At 47.9% G+C, this 17,800-nt stretch overlaps 1 protein-coding gene across 1 annotated transcript in view; it reads right to left on the bottom strand.

The window, feature by feature from the left end:
* LOC139233962 (gasdermin-A3-like) overlaps positions 1-17,800 on the bottom strand; it is a 49,166-nt gene that overhangs the window by 30,699 nt on the left and 667 nt on the right. Inside the window, exons 2-4 of the mRNA XM_070864666.1 lie at positions 6,710-6,935; positions 3,319-3,508; positions 318-466 (exon numbers count right to left, since the gene is read on the bottom strand). Coding sequence (XP_070720767.1) covers positions 318-466; positions 3,319-3,508; positions 6,710-6,923 — 553 coding nt within the window. The 5' untranslated portion in view covers positions 6,924-6,935. The remainder of the gene's footprint in view (positions 1-317; positions 467-3,318; positions 3,509-6,709; positions 6,936-17,800) is intronic.

Genomic DNA, 17,800 nt, shown 5'->3' with positions numbered 1-17,800 from the left:
GGACGAGCAGTGATACATTGACCTTCACTGTTGTCCTTATTCTCTTTAGATTTTTAGAACTCTTCTAAAATTATTTTTAATTGTCTATTAATGGCAACGTGTCTTGATGCCTCTCTTGAGCAGTAATACCCACTGAGAATTTCCCCGTTACTGAGATCCACTTGTTTGGCCTGGAAAATAGCAGGTAACTTTCTCACTTCATCTCAATGTTTAAGGATCATGAATTCAAAAAATGTAACCATAAGCCATTGACACATGAATTAATATTGCAAACCTCTCAGTTATAGCTCAGTGATAGGGTATAGTTATACTCCCCTTTAGTGCTTTGAATCCTGCTTTTATTCCTGAAGATGCCTGGGAAGTACTTTTTAGAGAACATGGTTTATCTGCCTCGACCACTTCTGATATGATATAAACATGATTATTACGCAGTTGATTCACAAGGCTGTGTCCTCTGTCTACCTTCCTGAAAACACAAAAAGAAAAAAATTAGGACTTATCAGTTTCATAAAGGATGATGGTGAGCTGCCATTTTAACTTAAACAACGGTTCATGTAGTCCACCCATCGGGTTACTGTGAATCACTTCAGTGATATTAATGGTATCATTCTCTGTGTAATCCTGAGCCTAGTGTACTTTAAACCGAATGTAACTACAGTTTCCGTAGACATTAGGGCAGAAATTCTGGCCTCCCGGGTCTGTACGGAGTGTGTACGGACGTGGGAAGGCAGTGTAAAAGCCGGTTTTCAGCACACAATGCGCATGTGCTGAAAACCGGCTTTTCCGATCTGTCAAGCTGGAGCATCTCGGGAGCGAGGACATTTGCAAGGGCAAGATTGCGGGATTTACCCATATCTTGCACAGCAAATGTCCTCAAACTCTTGCGCCTGTTAAACGCAGGCGCATAGCCTACTTTTACAGGCGTAAGTGTTTTAAAATAGACAAAAACATTTTAAAATAAAATAATAAAAACACATTTTATTGTTAAAAACCCTCCCCACTATGGTAAGTTTATTTTAAATCATAATTTTAAAAACTTTTTTAAAAATCGGAAGAACATTTTTTAATATAATACGTAAATAACTTTAATTTAAATTAATAAAAATATGTGGTGTACTTTTTCTATTTTTTATTATTGGCTTTGTGTGTTTTGGGGACTATTTCTCATTCATCATAATGTGAAGTCCAACTTACTCCATCTTACGGAGTTCCCATTATTATGAATGAGAACATACTTGACCTGATTGGCTGCCCAGAGACATGTGACTACAGCTCCAGGCCTGCTCACGTCCTGACGCATTGCGACGCGCAGCCAGTGGAGGCCTGAGGACCGGGAGCTCGCGTGGGTGCAGCAGGATAAGGTAAGTGAGCATTTCTTTTAAGTTTTTTACTCGATCGCCTGCGGGAAGCAGCCAACCGGGATTTCTGGGTCAACATGCACATATATGGAATATTCACGACAATGTTGAGTACATTAACTCACATGGTGGTACTGTAGCAGAGTGGTTATGTTACTGGACTAGTAATCCAGAGGGCTGGACTAATAAATCCAGAGACGTGAGTTCACATTCCACCACCGCAGCTGGGGATTTAAATTCAGTTAATTGAATAAAAAAGGTGACTATATGAAACGACTGGATTGTCATAAAAACCCAATTGGTTCGCTAATGCCCTGTAGGGAAGGAAACCTGACAGCTTAACCGGTCTAACCTACATGTGAGTCCAGACCCACAGCCATGTGGTTGGCTCATCACTGCCCTCTGAAATGGCCTAGCAAGCTACTCAGTTGTGTCAAAACCGCTGTGACAAAGTTCGCACTGTGGGAGTACCTTCTCCACACAAACTGCAGGGGTTCAAGAAGACGAATAAATAAAAAAAAGTATTCATCAAAGAAAAGGCAACTCTTAAATTACATCACCTTAGAACAGCACTCTCACAAAATAATGTTCAACATAACAGAACTATATAAAAAATCAAAAGCACATCAGTATGTGCGGCCAACTATGTTCACAAAACCTACAACTTCATGATGCTTACAAAGCTCCGTTTACCACCCTGGAGCGGTAACCATGGCGGCGGTGAGGTCTCTGGGCAGACGGTCTAGCCTATATGTGCCCTGCCGGGGTTTTCGGAGGGTTTTGCGGCGGTGCGGAGCAGCACCGCCCGGAAGAGCTGCGCCGGTGTGCAACGCCCCTGGTTGCGACACTGCCGTGTTTTTTGATGCCCGCCCGACCCGTCCGCCCCGCGGCGCGCCCCGCAGTGAACGCCTGTAAATACGGTCAGTCCAACCTATACCGACTGCAGAGAGCTATGTCATGCAGTCCGAAAGTAAGTGTGTTTGTTTTTTATTTTAATTTTTTTTGTGATTTATGTTGTGGTGGTGTGACTTAGGTATTGGGAATGTTTTTGTGGGTTTTTCAGGTTTTTATTTTTCTCCCGAGGCATCTCTCGTAGTGTGGAAGAAAGAATCTATGAACACCTGGCTTAATTTAGAGGGAAGGGTTAAATTCTGTTTTTTGCTATGCTTAAAGAAATAATAAGACTAGAAAAATAGCCACGCTTTTTAGCCTTGAAACTTAGAGATGCAATTAGGTGACCATCTGGTATTAAAAGGGAGTCTCCTTTTGCCTTTGCTTATCAGACTGTGAACAGAGAGAAACTATGCAAGGACAGATAGAGTGTGTACCTCCCGAGACGACCTTTGTACTCGCGGGACTAATGAATAAGATTCTTTTTCTATTTGTGTATTCAATTTCTGTATAAAGATAAGTGCAATTTGCTTGTACGACAGAGTTTTGCCTTGGTACGGTCCAAGCAGGCTCTCCGAGATATATCTTGCTTTTTAAAATAAATTCTCTCGAAGTGCAGTTCTGAAAGTCTCCGCCTGAGTTAATTTAAGCTAAATATTTCCTCGACACGTAGCGCTCCCGGTCCGACTCTTTAGCTCGGGATATTCCCATGCTAACGCCCTAAGGGAGGTGTACAACGCCTCCCGCAGCGCAGCGCCCCACACTCAGGGCCCAGATGCCCAATTTTGATGATTGAGGTGCAAACTATTCCCGGGCGCAAACTTTACCGCCCTGCCACCATTACCGCCCCGAAATCAGCAAAGCTGTTGATTATGATATCGATGATAATCCTGTAGTTGGATTATAAATTTGGCACTATCTGAGTCTGATTGGAGCTGCTATTAGACATCCCTCTCTGATACCCCGCAGAGCTTAGAGCTCCAACACACTGGCTAACTCCATGTCACAGTGCAAAATACTCCTCTTCTGCATATGGCAGTTACTTTACTTTGCGTTGAGACATAAATACCTGGTTTTGGAAGCCTCCAACAGCCTTATTGCAGAGATTGTTCGCTTTTTCATGTCCACAGATACAGAACTTGATGCACTTCCCAATGCGTCTACCCCTGCTTCAACAACACCGACACTGGCACCAACACTTGCATTGCCTGAGACGCTGAAAGACTTGATGTAGCAGCTAATGTCTGAGCTTTCCCATTCTAGAAAAATAAAATAATTTAACCAAAAATATTATTTATCTCTCTCTTGCTATTTTACATATATGAATGTTGGGCAAATACATGATTGGGCTTATCAGGGAATGCCTCCATGGTCCATTGGCCTACCAACGCGAGGGGGCGAAATTCAGTAGTGTCCCATTTGGGCGATAACTTTTAACTTTTAGAAAATTTAGCACCCGCCAAAATGGCTTGCAAAATTGAGGGAAATTGGGCGTTTTCTTCCCAGGCATGAAGGTGGGGGGGTGGAGGGCGGCGGGGGGCACGGCGGGGGAAATGAGGCGCTCATGGCCTCAGCTGGGTGCTGCAGGGGTGCTATTGACAGAGTTACCCAATTTCAGCGGACTTGCATTCAGCAATCCGCCTTCAAACCTTGCGTCCAGTTCAATCTAGCTCTTAAAGGGCCGGTAATTTCAAACTGCTGCTGCTCATTTTCTACTTTGAGTCAGACATCTCAACATCCCTGCAACTGAGATACCTTTTGTGCAATGGCTGTTGCGAATCTCACTTCAAGGGAGAGGGCCATGGTTTAATGATGTGGCACTGGGGACATTGGTGGGGCAGTGGAGAGAAGGAGGGAGTCGCTGTTCCCTCCATCTGGACAGTGCGGAAAGAAATTCAATGACCTCAGTCGGGTGACGAAGGTGAGTACATGCTTCCACACCTCCTACATACCAGCCTCTGAAACTCTGTCTGTGCTCACTGAGCAAAGCAGCACTTCCCCACCACTCAACCACCAAGCATCTGCAGCTACTCACACTCACATCCTCGTCTCACGCCTTGCCTACATTCATAGCTATTCAACCACAGCAGGCATATCTTGCACATACATAGCTGGATTCTTACTCACACAACTTCCTTTCTTTTGCAGGCCAAGATGGCACATAACGGGAGAGAGCAGCGGCAGACTGGAGGAGGGGAACCTGAACTGCGCGAGCTGAATGGCCTTGAGTGAGTGCTGCAGCTCACTGGCCCGCAGGTGGTGGGTGCTGCGTCCGATGGAGACGTCGACCTCACTGGGGAACAACGTAACTTTATCCTCTCTCCTTTCCTCATCCTACTTCCCTCCCACACAAGATGGTTTTATCACTTTCCAATCCCTTCTCCTTTTCTCATTCCACTTCCTCTTACACCAGAAGGCTTAATCACTTAAATATATTATGATACCGTTTACTGTTGTTATATAAATTATGATTAGACTGTTTTATCTTTGCTGTTGTCTCTCATTTCAGTTTTGGGGCTTTGGTATGGAAGGGCAAATTGATGTGGTGATGGGGACGTCCAGAGGAATCGGGAAGTGGGCTGGAATTCACTGGAACCGAGATCTGATGAGACAGTCACGGACCGCCCTTGCAGAATCGCAATTGACGGCTGCCTCCTCCGTTGCTGCTGTTGCTGCTACTGCTCCTCCTCGCCATCCACCTGCTCCTCCTCCTCATCCTCCTCCTCCACCTCCTCCTCCTCCTCCTCCTCCTCCTCGGGTGGTGCGGCTATGCCTGGTGGCAATGGCTGTGACATCATGATGGCCAGGTTGTGCAGCATGCAGCAGACGATGACGAATAGGGACACCCGCTCAGGCGAGTACTGGAGGACTCCTCCCGAGTGGTCAAGGCAGTGGAACCGTTGCTTCAACACTCAAATGGTCTGTTCAATGATGTTCCTGCTGGTGGCATGGCTCTTATTGTACAAGAGCTGGACAGGTGTGTTGGGGTTCCAGAGGAGTGTCGTGAGCAGGTGGAGAGTGGATAGCCCTTATCTCCGAGCAGACAGCCGCAAACTTGTTCTGGTGGCTGGAAGATATCTGGCACACCGGTTTGCCGCAGGATAGCGGGCATTAATGGTGAAGATTCTGCATGTGCGGTTGCAAACCACCTGCACATTCAATGAGTGGGTAGCCTTTGCAGTTACGGAATACCTCAGGATTCTGATGCGGTGCCTGCAAAACGATGAGGGTGCAGTCAATTACACCCTGCAGCAAGGAGAAGCCCGTTATTCTCACAGAGCCACGTGCATGCGCGTGCTGGTTCTGTCTGGTGATGGGGAAGGAAATGTAGTCCCTTCTCCTTCTGATCAGAGCATCTGTGACCTCGTGGATGGAGCGATGGACGACAAAGTGGGAGATGTTGGAGATGTCTCCTATCACACCCTAGAAGGATCCATTGGCGTAGAAATGTTGTGCCATAGGTAAGGTCTCCTGTCAGCCCTGTTTGGCCTTCTCCCTCTGGCCACATTTTGCTGCCTTTCTCCCTGTCCTGCTCCCTGGCTTACTCTCTCAGTTGTCCCTACAATTGTCCCTCCTTTGTTTTCAGCCAAGCAGCCTCCGACAGTGATGTCGGAGCTGGAGGTTGACTGTCTCATAGACAGCCCCCATGAAACAATATAAATATTGTAATTTCAATTATGCCCTCAATGAAACAAAGGAATAATTAGGAGGCAGAACAGTCCTTGAAGTGAAAATCGCTGCAATCTGTCGACCAGCCGCTCTGTCTACATGTTAGCAAGCTGCAGAATAATAGCTGACAAAAATTGTTAGTAAAGACGGCGCCTTTAAATAGCGCTCCTCCAGCCGACTCCCGACTGCAATTCGACAGCAGACACTGTCGCTGTCAGCGCCAGGTGGTAAGTGAGGGGTCGCGGCCGAATTTCTCTTCCAAGCCGGTAACAGGGTGCCGTGCACGGCGATAACATCATTGCTACTTGCCCTGCCAGAGAAGCTAAAACGCACGGTGTAGCAGCTAAACTTTGAGTTTCGCAATCCAGAAAAATAAACTAATTCCCCCGTAAACACAGGCCTTGAAATACCGGCCTCCCCGGGTCCATACGGAAAGTGTACGGACCCGGGAAAGTAATGCAAAAACCAGTTTTTGGCACACAATACACAGGCGCAGAGAACCGGCTTTTCCGGTTTCAAGTTTCTGGCTTGTCAGATCGCACGCACCTCGGGGAGAAGGACATTCTCACGGCAGGGATTGGGCTAACTGCCCATCTCTCGCCCTGCGCATGTCCTTAAAACTCTTGCACCTGGCAAAAGCAGGTGCATAGCCTACTTTTACCAGCGTAAGAGTTTTAAATCATACAAAAACATATAAAAACAAAATTTAAAAAGCACATTTTAATGTTAAAAACCTTGCCCACTAAGGTAAAGATTGAGGCAATGAAACTTAAATCAACAGCGAAAGTTACCAAAATCTGAATCTGGGCCATCCTTCAATATGTCAGTCACTTTGTAGCGGGTCGCGACGTATTTGTCTTTTGTGAAAAACAAAAATCCCTCCTTTTTCGTGAGGAGATGGAGGGGTTTGCAGCAATCTGACTGATAGAGGCTTGATAGAGGGATCAGTGTGTAACCATCAGAGTCAATCTCTTCCACAATGCTCTGTGTTGCTTCTCGGAACATGATTCTAAAAATCTATAAACATAAAATATAAATTAATTGAGCATTATTTATTGAAGCTGACTATGGACTGGGTTAGCGACACATGTAGACACATTACTATTGAGCAACAATCCTACAACAGTTAATACTACATTAAGTGCCCAATCTATTTGCTTTTCATTATCTTACACCAGAAGAGGGCACTATTATAGAGAGAGTCGAGGGAAAGTTATCCCAGGTAACCCACGCCACACCTCCTCTCAGCCAGAGAGGCCGAGACCAGGACAATGCCTAACATTTTGGCCTTGGACAGTGTGCGATATGCCCTTCTAATGTAAAAAAACATATCGAACAAACAAGTTCATAGCTTGTGTATCCATGGAATCTCAATCCCGGTACAAAGTTTAAATAATTAAGAGTGTAAAGCTGAAGGGAACAAAGCTTAACATTGCAAGAGTGTTCTCAATGTAATGGGGAGTTTTCAGACCCGCCAGATCCCTGTCCAGTGATTTAATGAGCCGCGGTGACTGGATATAGCGGGAGTTTCCTGTGAGTGAACTCTAATTGTTTGGAGTTGGGAGAGAGTTTTCCAGTGACACCCTGTGACTGGGCGCAGCTCTCCATTGTTGCCAAAGGAATCTCCAGCGGGCTTTGTAAACAGGCGCACACATTCCACCTGGTGGCAACGTTCAGTGCTGCTGGAACCAGGATTGGGAACAACTTTTCCAAACTTTATGGCCCCGATATAGACTGGGCGGGGTTTTGTAGAGGGGGCGAGGTTTGAAGCTGTTGAGTTAACGGGCGCGAGTCATAACGAAACGTTAACTCTGTTTCTCTCTCCACAGACGCTGCCTGACCTGCTGAGTGTTTCCAGCATTTTCTGTTTTTATTTCAGATCTCCAGCATCCGTAATATTTAGCTTTTCTTGAGTTTTGTCTCCCGGGCACTGCGATTTCCCCGTCCGAAAGCCCCTCAGATTTAACGGCTTGGCTGCCTGTCGGGAAAAGGCCTCAGCCCAGGAGCTGTTGGTTCAATGGGGGTGGGGAGCAGGGTTGGGGAGGTTGGGGTACATGAAGGGTGTTGTAATGGGGGGGTGGGGATTGGTGATGGGGGTTGATGCGGGGGTGAAATCAGTGATGGGGCATTTGTGGGGAGGGGGGGAGATTGGGGGGGGAGATCGGTAAATGAGGGGGTTGGTACGGAGGGGTGTCGGTGAGGGGGAGATCAGGGGTCGGTGGGGAGGGGGAGACTGGTGATGGGGTGGGTCGTGGGGGGGGAGATAGGTGATGGGGGTGGGTGGCAGGGGTGATCGGTGAATCTGCCATTTGAGGGGGGAGATCGGTGATGGGGGTTGGTACAGGGGGAGATCGGTGATGGGGGGGGTCATGGTGGGGGGGTGGGGGGAGATCGGTGAGGCTGCGTTTGAGGGAGGGTGGGTGATCGGTGATGGGGGATCTGTGAGGGGGGAAATCGGTGATGAGGGGGTCAGTGGGAGATCGGTGATGGGGGGGTCAGTGGGAGATCGGTGAGGGGGGGATGGGTGATGGGGGTCGGTATAGGGAGGGGGGGGTCGGTTGGTCAGTGGGAGGGAGGTCACTGGGGGAGTGTCGGTACAGTAAGTTTCGGTGCTCCCGGGATCCCGTGTAACCGGCTCTTCAATGTAAGAGCTGAGCATGTGCGATATTTTGAATGACCCGGCAGCCGCTTAAAGGGGCCGTGCGCCACCAAAAAAAAGAGAGGGAACATTGTCTGGATGCCCTGATGTTCTGAAAGGGATCTATGTGGGATCCCTGGAGCATTGCATAGCTGCCCAGCTTCTGGGAAACATTGGCTGTAAAGCGCTTTAGGACCAATGAAACACTGTTGTAATGTAAGAAAACACAGCAGCCAAGTAGAACACGTGTACTAGAAATATAAACAGGAAACCGACATGCCTCAAACACACACACTTTTGCTTTTAACAGAGACAGGTTGTATAAAGGCCTGAAAAGGCGAGGGGCCCGAAATTGGTCGATGCATAAGAACCACCCATTTCTCGACGCGGTGCTGCATCGTTTCAAACCGCCGGCATACCGCCGAGACCGAAAAGGATAACATTGGTTAAAAAAGTTTGCCATTATGTCGGCGGTATGCCAGTGGACTGCAGTGGGCGGTATGTAACCTCGTAATCGATCCAGGTCGACTTTCTCTTCGATGGACGGTGCGACACTGACCTGCACATGTGCTATTTTTTCCCCCGTTCTTTTACAGAAGTGTTTTAACCGCAATTTCGGGGGTCAGGGGTCACCTGCACATGCGCAGTGACTCGAAGAGGAGGGAGAGAGAGTGAGAAGGAGCAGCAAGCAAGTCGACAGGCAGTTACTTTAAAAACACATTGCAGAGTTAAAAAATATTCCTAACAACTAATAATTCTACAGTTTGAAGAATAAGAAGACATATTTTACAAAGCAAAAATCATAATAGAAATATGGAAATGTTAAAAAAAAACAAAGCGCAGGAACATCGAAAAGGAGGTTGAGGGCGTCTGCCTACGACGGATGGAATTACCTGCCCTTGTCGTGCATATAACAGAGAGGTACTCTGAGCTAATGAAGGGTCGTCGTGGAAAGCCCCCTCTCTCCTCCAAAGGAGTACAACAGGATATGGGACGGGATCGGGAGGCTGTGTCCTCCACAAGTACCATGGTACGCACCGGGGAAAGGTGCCCTAAGAGGTGGTATGACCTGGTGAGGGCAGCAAGAGTAAGTAATGATTTTATTTATGCACCCCCCATGTGCCATGTACCGTGTAAATGTAGGTTACGTGTCGCATGGATGATGTTATTTATCTTAAGGTTATGGCGATGTATTTGTGCTTTCAGGCAATGACAAGAGGATCAACGCAGTGTTTTTTGTGTGTATGTGTGTGTGTGACCCTGTTTGTGTGTGTATGACTTTGTGTGTGTGTGTGTGTAACCCTGTGTGTGTGTGTGTGTGACCCTGTGTGTGTGTGCGTGTGTGTGTGTGTGTGTGTGTGTGTGACCCTGTGTGTATGCAATGTTAAATGGATTGAAGATTTATATATTGATTTACTTTACTTTCTGCAGAAGAAGACATCTGCAATAGCAGCCGATCAGTGTCGCATGGAGGGGAGGACCCACAACCCAGGAGCCTCTGACTGACATCGAGATCCGTGCCCTGTCCCTGGTTGGAGATAGCAACCGTGCCACCACCGGCATTGGAGCTGACCCACTCACACAAGATGGTAAGTTGAATAAAATGCAGTCTGTGTTGCGGTCCTCTCATGTCATGTAATGTTGGCCTGATGTAATGTAATATAAGTTTATTGCACTGTAATGTTGGCCTGATGTAATGTAATATAAGTTTATTGCACTGTAATGTTGGCCTCATGTGATGTATGCAATGTTGGGAACATAAACGCAATGCATATATGTATTATCTGTCTGTCTGCGATATATAATGTAGTAGTGCAGCAGTGGTGGATTTTTAAGTAAGATTGTGATAAGCCACTGTACTATGTACTCATGTAACCCTGACCCCTCCCCTGGTGCCAAGCTTTTTTAAATGTTGTTTTGTACTTCCAAACTCGGATGATTCAGACCACAGCGACACAGACAACAGACCCACTGCTTCCACCTCTGGCAACACCCAGCCCTCTCCCGACTTCACCACTTGCAGAGATGAGGAAGACGAAGAGGAACAGGAAGAGGAAGAGCCGCTGATCTTGCAGCCAGTGGAGGTCGGGGTGGAGATGGAGGAGGATACACCAGCTCTATGTGGGACAGCTGTAACATCCTTCACCACGGAGTCTGTATTCAGGGGATTCCCACATGGCTCCTCTGATTCTGTGGGACCAAGCCGTGCGCAGCAAGGCACCCCCAGTGTTGCAGCGCCTTTGCCGCAGCGACGAAGGTTGGTGCAGGAAAGGTCGGTAGCTGTAGGCATGTACCAGGACATGGTGCAGACCAGCATCGACATAGGTCAAGAGCTGCTCAAGGCTATGACTACGATAGCTGCAAAGATCACGGCTCTATCAGAGCAGCAGTCGGAGGATATGTCGCGTATGATCATCGCGATGGAGCAGACTGCCGACGCTGTCGAAGCCATGGCGGCAATCGACGGGATCAGAACATGGTGTGGAATCCCCCCATTCCATAGTAGTCAGGTCGGCAGCACCTGAGGCGGGAGAGCTGATGTCATCTTCCAGCCCTGAAGCCGCGCCTTCCACATCACGAGCTTCTCCTGAGGCCCCATTCATTGTGCCTGCAATATCTGACCCCCCACTCGGGGTGTGGTGCTGCACGCCAGCTTGGTACCAGCTCGGGGAGGTCCAGGCTCAGGTGCATTGGGAAAGGGAAGAGTGGGAATAAGGAAGGGGGAATAGTCCCAAGGGTGGTGTAGCACGCGGTCGAGGATGGGGCCGAAGACAGTAAAGGGTCTTTTTGTTGTACTTGTTCATTGAATAATTGAAGTTTGATTTGTAAAAGTTGTTATTAAAGTTGTAAAAGTTTTGTTAAAGTTGTTATTAAAGTTGTTACAGTTGCTTTATAGTTATAAGTTTTACAAAGTTTTAAAATTCTTGTATATTTTTGAGATTTTTACATAAACGTTTGAGTTGAATTTAAGCACTCTTGTACAGTGTCAAACATTTGGGCTAACAGTCATCCGGGTCTATAACTCTGCTCAATAAACCTTCTCACATCTGGTTCCTTCATTTGGCAGGTTGTCAGCAATACAGGCTGAGATAGTACATGCCCGATTCTGAGTTGCTCCTATTTTTTTAGAGCAACTAGTTTAGAATGGAGCATCTTAGAAATTGCAATTCTCAGCATTTAGTTTGCTCCAGTTCTAGTGAGTTAGAATAGTTTCATTTTAGAACAGATTTTCTTTTTCAAAAGGGGGTGTGTCCAGCCACCTCTGCCTGTTTTGCAAGTTTAGGCAGCGAAAACTTACTTCAAACTAACTTAGAATGGAGTAAGTGTAGATTTTTGTACACTCAGAAAAACCTTGCTTACACTTATAAATCAGGCATAGGGAACGAGAGATGGGGGTGGGGGGTGGGGGGGGAGGGAAGTTTACAAATAAAGAGCCATCATCAATATTAAATCAATAAATCAACCAATAAATCAATCAAAAAAAATGTTTACATTTTTTTTTCAGTAAATAAAAAGTTACGTTTCTACTCACCTGCTGCAGCACCGGGAGCCCTTCAACAGCGTGCTGCGATGGCCCCGCCCCAGTGTCTCTGTCTCTCCCTCTCTCTCTCTCTGTCTCTGTCAGTGTCTCTGTCAGTGTCTCTCTCTCTCGGTCTCTGTGAGTGTCTCTCTGTGTTTCTGACATCGAGGGGTGGGTGGAGGAGGGGGGGAGAGGGGGGAGGGAGAAGGGAGAGGCGGGGGGAGTGTGGGGGGGGGAGGAGGTGAGAGGGAGGGAGAGGAGGAGGAGGAGGGGTAAGGGAGGGAGAGGAGGAGAGGGAGGGAGAGGAGGAGGGGTGAAGGAGGGAGAGGAGGAGGGGTAAGGGAGCGAGAGGAGGAGGGGTAAGGGAGAGGAGGAGGGGTAAGGGAGCGAGAGGAGGAGGGGAGAGGGAGGGGAGAGGAGGAGGGGAGGGAGAGGAGGAGGGGAGAGGGAGGGAGAGGAGGAGGGGTAAGGGAGAGGAGGAGGGGTAAGGGAGCGAGAGGAGGAGGGGAGAGGGAGGGGAGAGGAGGAGGGGAGGGAGAGGAGGAGGGGAGAGGGAGGGAGAGGAGGAGGGGTAAGGGAGGGAGAGGAGGAGGGGTAAGGGAGGGAGAGAGGAGGAGGGAGGAGGAGAGGAGGATGTGTGAGGGGAGGGGATGGAGGGGGGAGAGTGGAGGGGCGGGTGGGAGAGGAAGGGGGAGGAGAGCAGAGAAGAGGGGGAAGGGCTGATCAGGAGGGGGAGGCTGAACGGGGGGTGGGGGGGCGGAAAGGCGGAATGGGCCCCGCCGAAGACGACAAAGAAGTAGCCGGGCCGCTTGCGCCGACACTTTGGGTGGGGCCCGCCCCCAGCGGGATGCCAGTAGGGCAGGCCTCACCGACAATGTCGACGGGGGGGGTGGGGAAGGGAAGAAGAGGGGGGAGGGAGGGGGAGAGAGGCTGAACGGGAGGGAGGGGGATGCTGAACGGGAGGGACGGGGGTGGGGGGGGAGGTTGAACGAGAGGGATGGGGGGGGAGGCTGAACGGGGGGGAGGGGGGAGGCTGAATGGGAGGGAAGGGGGGAGAGGCTGAACAGGCCGGGCAGCCGACGATGACAACAGGAAGAGGGGGAGGCTGAACAGAGTGGGTGGGTTGTCGGGGAGAGGTTGAACGGGAGTGGGGGGGAGGAGCTGAATGGGAGGAGGGAGGCCCGAGTCCCAATCTTCGCCCGGGGAGCCCATTCGGCCAGTGCTAGGGCCGGCGTGCTTCGGGCCCCTCCCACGCAGCCTCGGGAGTGAGGAGCTACTGCACATGCGTGCACACTCTAGCGTGCATGTGCAAAGGTCCCAGCACTGTTTTCAGCGCCGGGACCTGGCTCCGCCCCCGACCCCTTGTGCTGCACCACGCCAAGCACGAAGACGTCCTGAGGAGACTGGAGAATCACAAGGTAAGTTTCCGACGCCCTTTTTATTCTGTAAAATCGGCACACCTTATGGAGGTGCGCTGTTTTTCCAGAGGGGAGAAACTTGGGCCCCATAACTCTGCTCAATAAACCTTCTCACATCTGGTTCCTTCTTCAGGCAAGTTGTCAGCAATACAGGCTGAGATAGTACAGATCCCATTCTTTTAAAATCTTCACAATATTTTTTGATGTTAAAAATATAACTACAATGCCTTCTACCTTAATAAGTTACTCAGTAACAATAAAAATACCTTTTCCACTCTAGGTTGCACAGTAAAGTTACTGTTCACCTCAGAAATACAGAGGTGCTGCTTTAGCTCACAGTTCCCGATTTCCAAAATGGAGGCTCTGTGCACGCCACCCATTCCCGCCCACTTAACATCGTGTTATGATGAATATTCGCATTTTTGGGCAATAGGGGGAGTATGTCGACCAATTTTGGGCCCTTTGAGCTTTAAATATATTGTGTAGAATTTATTTTCTAACAACTTTTTAGACTTAATTTTTTTTAAGTGTTGAATGACTATAATCTCTTCTTAATCGCAAGTCTTTTTTTCACCTCCAACAAATATAAGGAACAAATGGATTTCTTTGCCACTGAGATAGAGACCAACTGTTCAGTCGCCTCTGTTTTCCTTCTTCCCCGAGGCCACCAACACAAACTTCTCCGAAAACCCCTCCGCCCCCCTTATCCCTCAACGTTCAGCTTTGTGTCTCGCTAGTTTCCTATATCGTTCCTCATGTCCCCTCCATGCTCACTCCTCTATGAGGCCCACCTCCCGCTCACTCTATGCCATTCCCACTTAACTCCTAACCACCCAACTAGCCTTCCTGGTCTTCATGCTAACTGACATATTTAATGATCCACTTCCCTTTCAAAACTGTCATCATCACCCCCTCCTCATAAATGCCACCCTCAAAACCTTCTCCTTGCAAATGACCATCTCATCTCCAACCTCCCTTTCATCTCCAAAGTCCATGAATGTGCCGTTGCCTCACAAATTCTGCCACTCACCATTTCAATTAGGTCTTTACCCCACAGCACCGAAACAACACGAACTAAAATCACAAACTATATTTTCGGTGAATGTCACTGTGTATTACCCTTTCTCAACCTTTGACCTTGTAGACCACACAGTTTTCCTCCAATGCCTCTCCTCTGATATCCATCTCAGTTGGACTGTCCTCGCTTGATTCCACTCTTAGCTATCCAATCGTAGCTAGAGCATCTCCAGCAACGGCTTCTCTTCCAATACCTACATCTTCAACTCCAAGGATCCATCCATGGCTTCCCCCTCTTCATCTACCTGCTTCCCCTTGGTGACATCATCCACAAACACGGGGTCAGCTTTCACATGTATACTGATGAAACCCACCTCTACCTCTCCAACACCTCTCTCCACTGTCTCTGTGCTGGCAGGCTGTTTGTCCAACATCCAATCCTGGATGAGCTGCAATTTCTTTCAGATTAAACGATATACTTGCTTTGGAGGCAGTTCAGAGAAGGTTCACTAGATTGATTCCGGAGATGAGGGGGTTGACTTATGCGGAAAGGTTGAGTAGCTTGGGCCTCTACTCATTGGAATTCAGAAGAATGAGAGGTGATCTTATCGAAACGCATAAGATTATGAGGGGGCTTGACAAGGTGGATGCAGAGAGGATGTTTCCACTGATGGGGGAGACTAGAACTAGAGGGCATAATATTAGAATAAGGGGCCGCCCATTTAAAACTGAGATGAGGAGAAATTTCTACTCTGAGGGTTGTAAATCTGTGGAATTCACTGCCTCAGAGAGCTGTGGAAGCTGGGACATTGAATAAATTTAAGACAGAAATAGACAGTTTCTTAAACGGTAAGGGGTTTTGGGGAGCTGGCAGGGAAGTGGAGCTGAGTCCATGATCGGATCAGCCATGATCTTATTGAATGGCGGAGCAGGCTCGAGGGGCCATATGGCCTACTCCTGCTCCTATTTCTTATGTTCTTATTAAATAAGGGATTCACAATAGGCCAGAATTTGAGCACAGAGACCACAGAGGGTTGTAGGTCTGGAGAAGGTTACAGTGATAGGGAGGGGTGAGGTCATGGAGAGATTTGCAAAAAGGATGAGAATTTTAAAATTGAAGCGTTGCTGGATCGAGATCCAAGTAGGTCAGTGAGCACAGGAGTAATGGCTGAATAGAACTTGGTGCGAGTTCGGATATGGGCAGCAGAGTTTTGGAAAAGCTCAAATGCTAGCTCATAATTCTCTGATTTTATCTGCTCTCTTCTTCCTCATTCTCTCTCTTGTTTATATTTATCTTTACTTTTTCCTTCCAATGCTTTTTTTTTGGTAACCTTTTTTACACGTTTTTTTGAAGTTTAAATATTTTATTGATCTATTTTCCTGAGCACAGATAACTTCACCATCCATGTGGAGATGGGCATCAGCCTTTTGACTAGAACAAGGACGGTTAAGAGGAGATGTAGGAGAGACAGTCAAAATTACAAGGGCTTTGATAAGTTAAATGGAAAAAATATGTCTCCACTGGTCACAGAACTAGTACCTGACATCTAAAGAACCCAGAGGACAGTTAGGACATGGAATGCCTGACCAGAAATAGGTCAATCCATTTTCAAAATCCAATTTTCCAACCCATTGATGTTCAAGACTAAACACATTGAAAATAATTCCTTATCTGGTCGCACAAAGTGCATTAAGTTGACAGAAAATAGCCAGCGAGGCCCTTCGGCCGGGGTAGGAGCGGGCCAGCGCTGATTTTGTTAAGTGTAGGTAAGTGTTGCATGTGTCACTCCGCAGTTTCAATAAAAAAACGTTTTTGGGGAAAGTTGCCTTATGGCCAGAAAGGGCTCTTAAACTGCTTTTTAATGTACACCAGTGCCAGAATGTATGGTGCCAAATATTCTGCCGCTGGTAGTCGGTGCCAGCGCCCCAACACCGGGGAAACTTTTAACTGACCTTCAACGCCAGAAAAATTGCTGGGTGCCGAAAAATAGGGGCCAAGCTTCTTCCACATTTTTGAAGAACCAAATTCAGAAACTTACCACTTGACACTTGCATTGTTAGAGATAGGATTAAGAACATAAGAATTAGGAGCAGGAGTAGGCCATGCAGCCCCTCGAATCTGCTCCACCATCCAATAAGAATCATAGAAATTTACAGCACGGAAGGAGGCCATTTCGGCCCATGGTGACGCTGGCCGATAAAGAGCTATCCAGCCTAATCCCACTATCCAGCTCTTGGTCCATAGTCCTGTAGGTTACGGCACTTCAAGTGCACATCCAAGTAGTTTTTAAAAGTGGTGAGGGTTTCAGCCTCTACCACCCTTTCAGGCAGTGAGTTCCAGATCCCCAGCACCCTCTGGGTGAAAACATTCCCCTCAAATCCCCTCGAAACCTCCTACCAATTCCTTAAAATTAATGCCCCCTGGTTGTTGACCCCTTTGCTTAGGGAAATAGATCTTTCCTATCGACTCTACCTAGGCCCCTCATAATTTTATACATCTCAATAAGGTCCCCCGCCCTCAGCCAGAAAACAACACAAGTGAGTTAAAGTTGATCAAAAGTTCTGATGAAAGGTTATGGACCTGAAACGCTCACTCTGTCTGCAGATGCTGCCTGACCTGCGGAGTTATTTCCAGCATGTTCCCTTTTTATGTCAGATTTCCAGCATCTGCTTTTGTATTTATCAAAACTTTTACCATTTGAATTTTTTTAAGTGGATATATTGATGGTGAAAATGCACTATTTGAGGACAGATCAGTTGATCTGGAAACGGATATATCAAGAAAAACCTGTGACGGTGTCTTGAGTTTTAACTTCTGAACTCTTCAAAAGGGATTGCAGCAGAGAAAGCACTCAAAGAGCTCAGCGCCATCCGATCACAAGCAGGGAATGTGATGGGGTAAGTTGAGTGACACACAGTCCCAGCCGGGAGCCCTGTTCAAAGTTTGGAGAGTTCCCGTGAAGGGTGCTCCCATCTCCAGGCGCTCTTCCAGTGCCGTCCCTGCTGGGAATGTGGGATCGCCCGGTTCGGCTTTCTTTGGGACAATATTGGGATTTTCATTGATAATCGGAACAGATGTAAAGCGGGCTGCCGATTCGCCATCAGCCACTGCACTTTATCGCACAAAGCTAAACTCTGGGCGGTGTGTTTGTGTTGTGCAGTGAGCGACATTGTGGGAACACAGGGACATGCAGCCAGCCCACAGCACTTTCACTGGCTGCTCCCAAAGTGCTTCCCACTGACGGCTCAGTTGGCAACTCGAGGCCATAAATTGATCCGAAACTATGGC

The sequence above is a fragment of the Pristiophorus japonicus genome, chromosome 21 (genome assembly GCF_044704955.1).
Source record: "Pristiophorus japonicus isolate sPriJap1 chromosome 21, sPriJap1.hap1, whole genome shotgun sequence".
NCBI classification, from domain to species: Eukaryota; Metazoa; Chordata; class Chondrichthyes; family Pristiophoridae; genus Pristiophorus; species Pristiophorus japonicus.
Note: the sequence above shows the minus strand (reverse complement) of the source record. Positions and strands in the feature narration are given on the sequence as shown.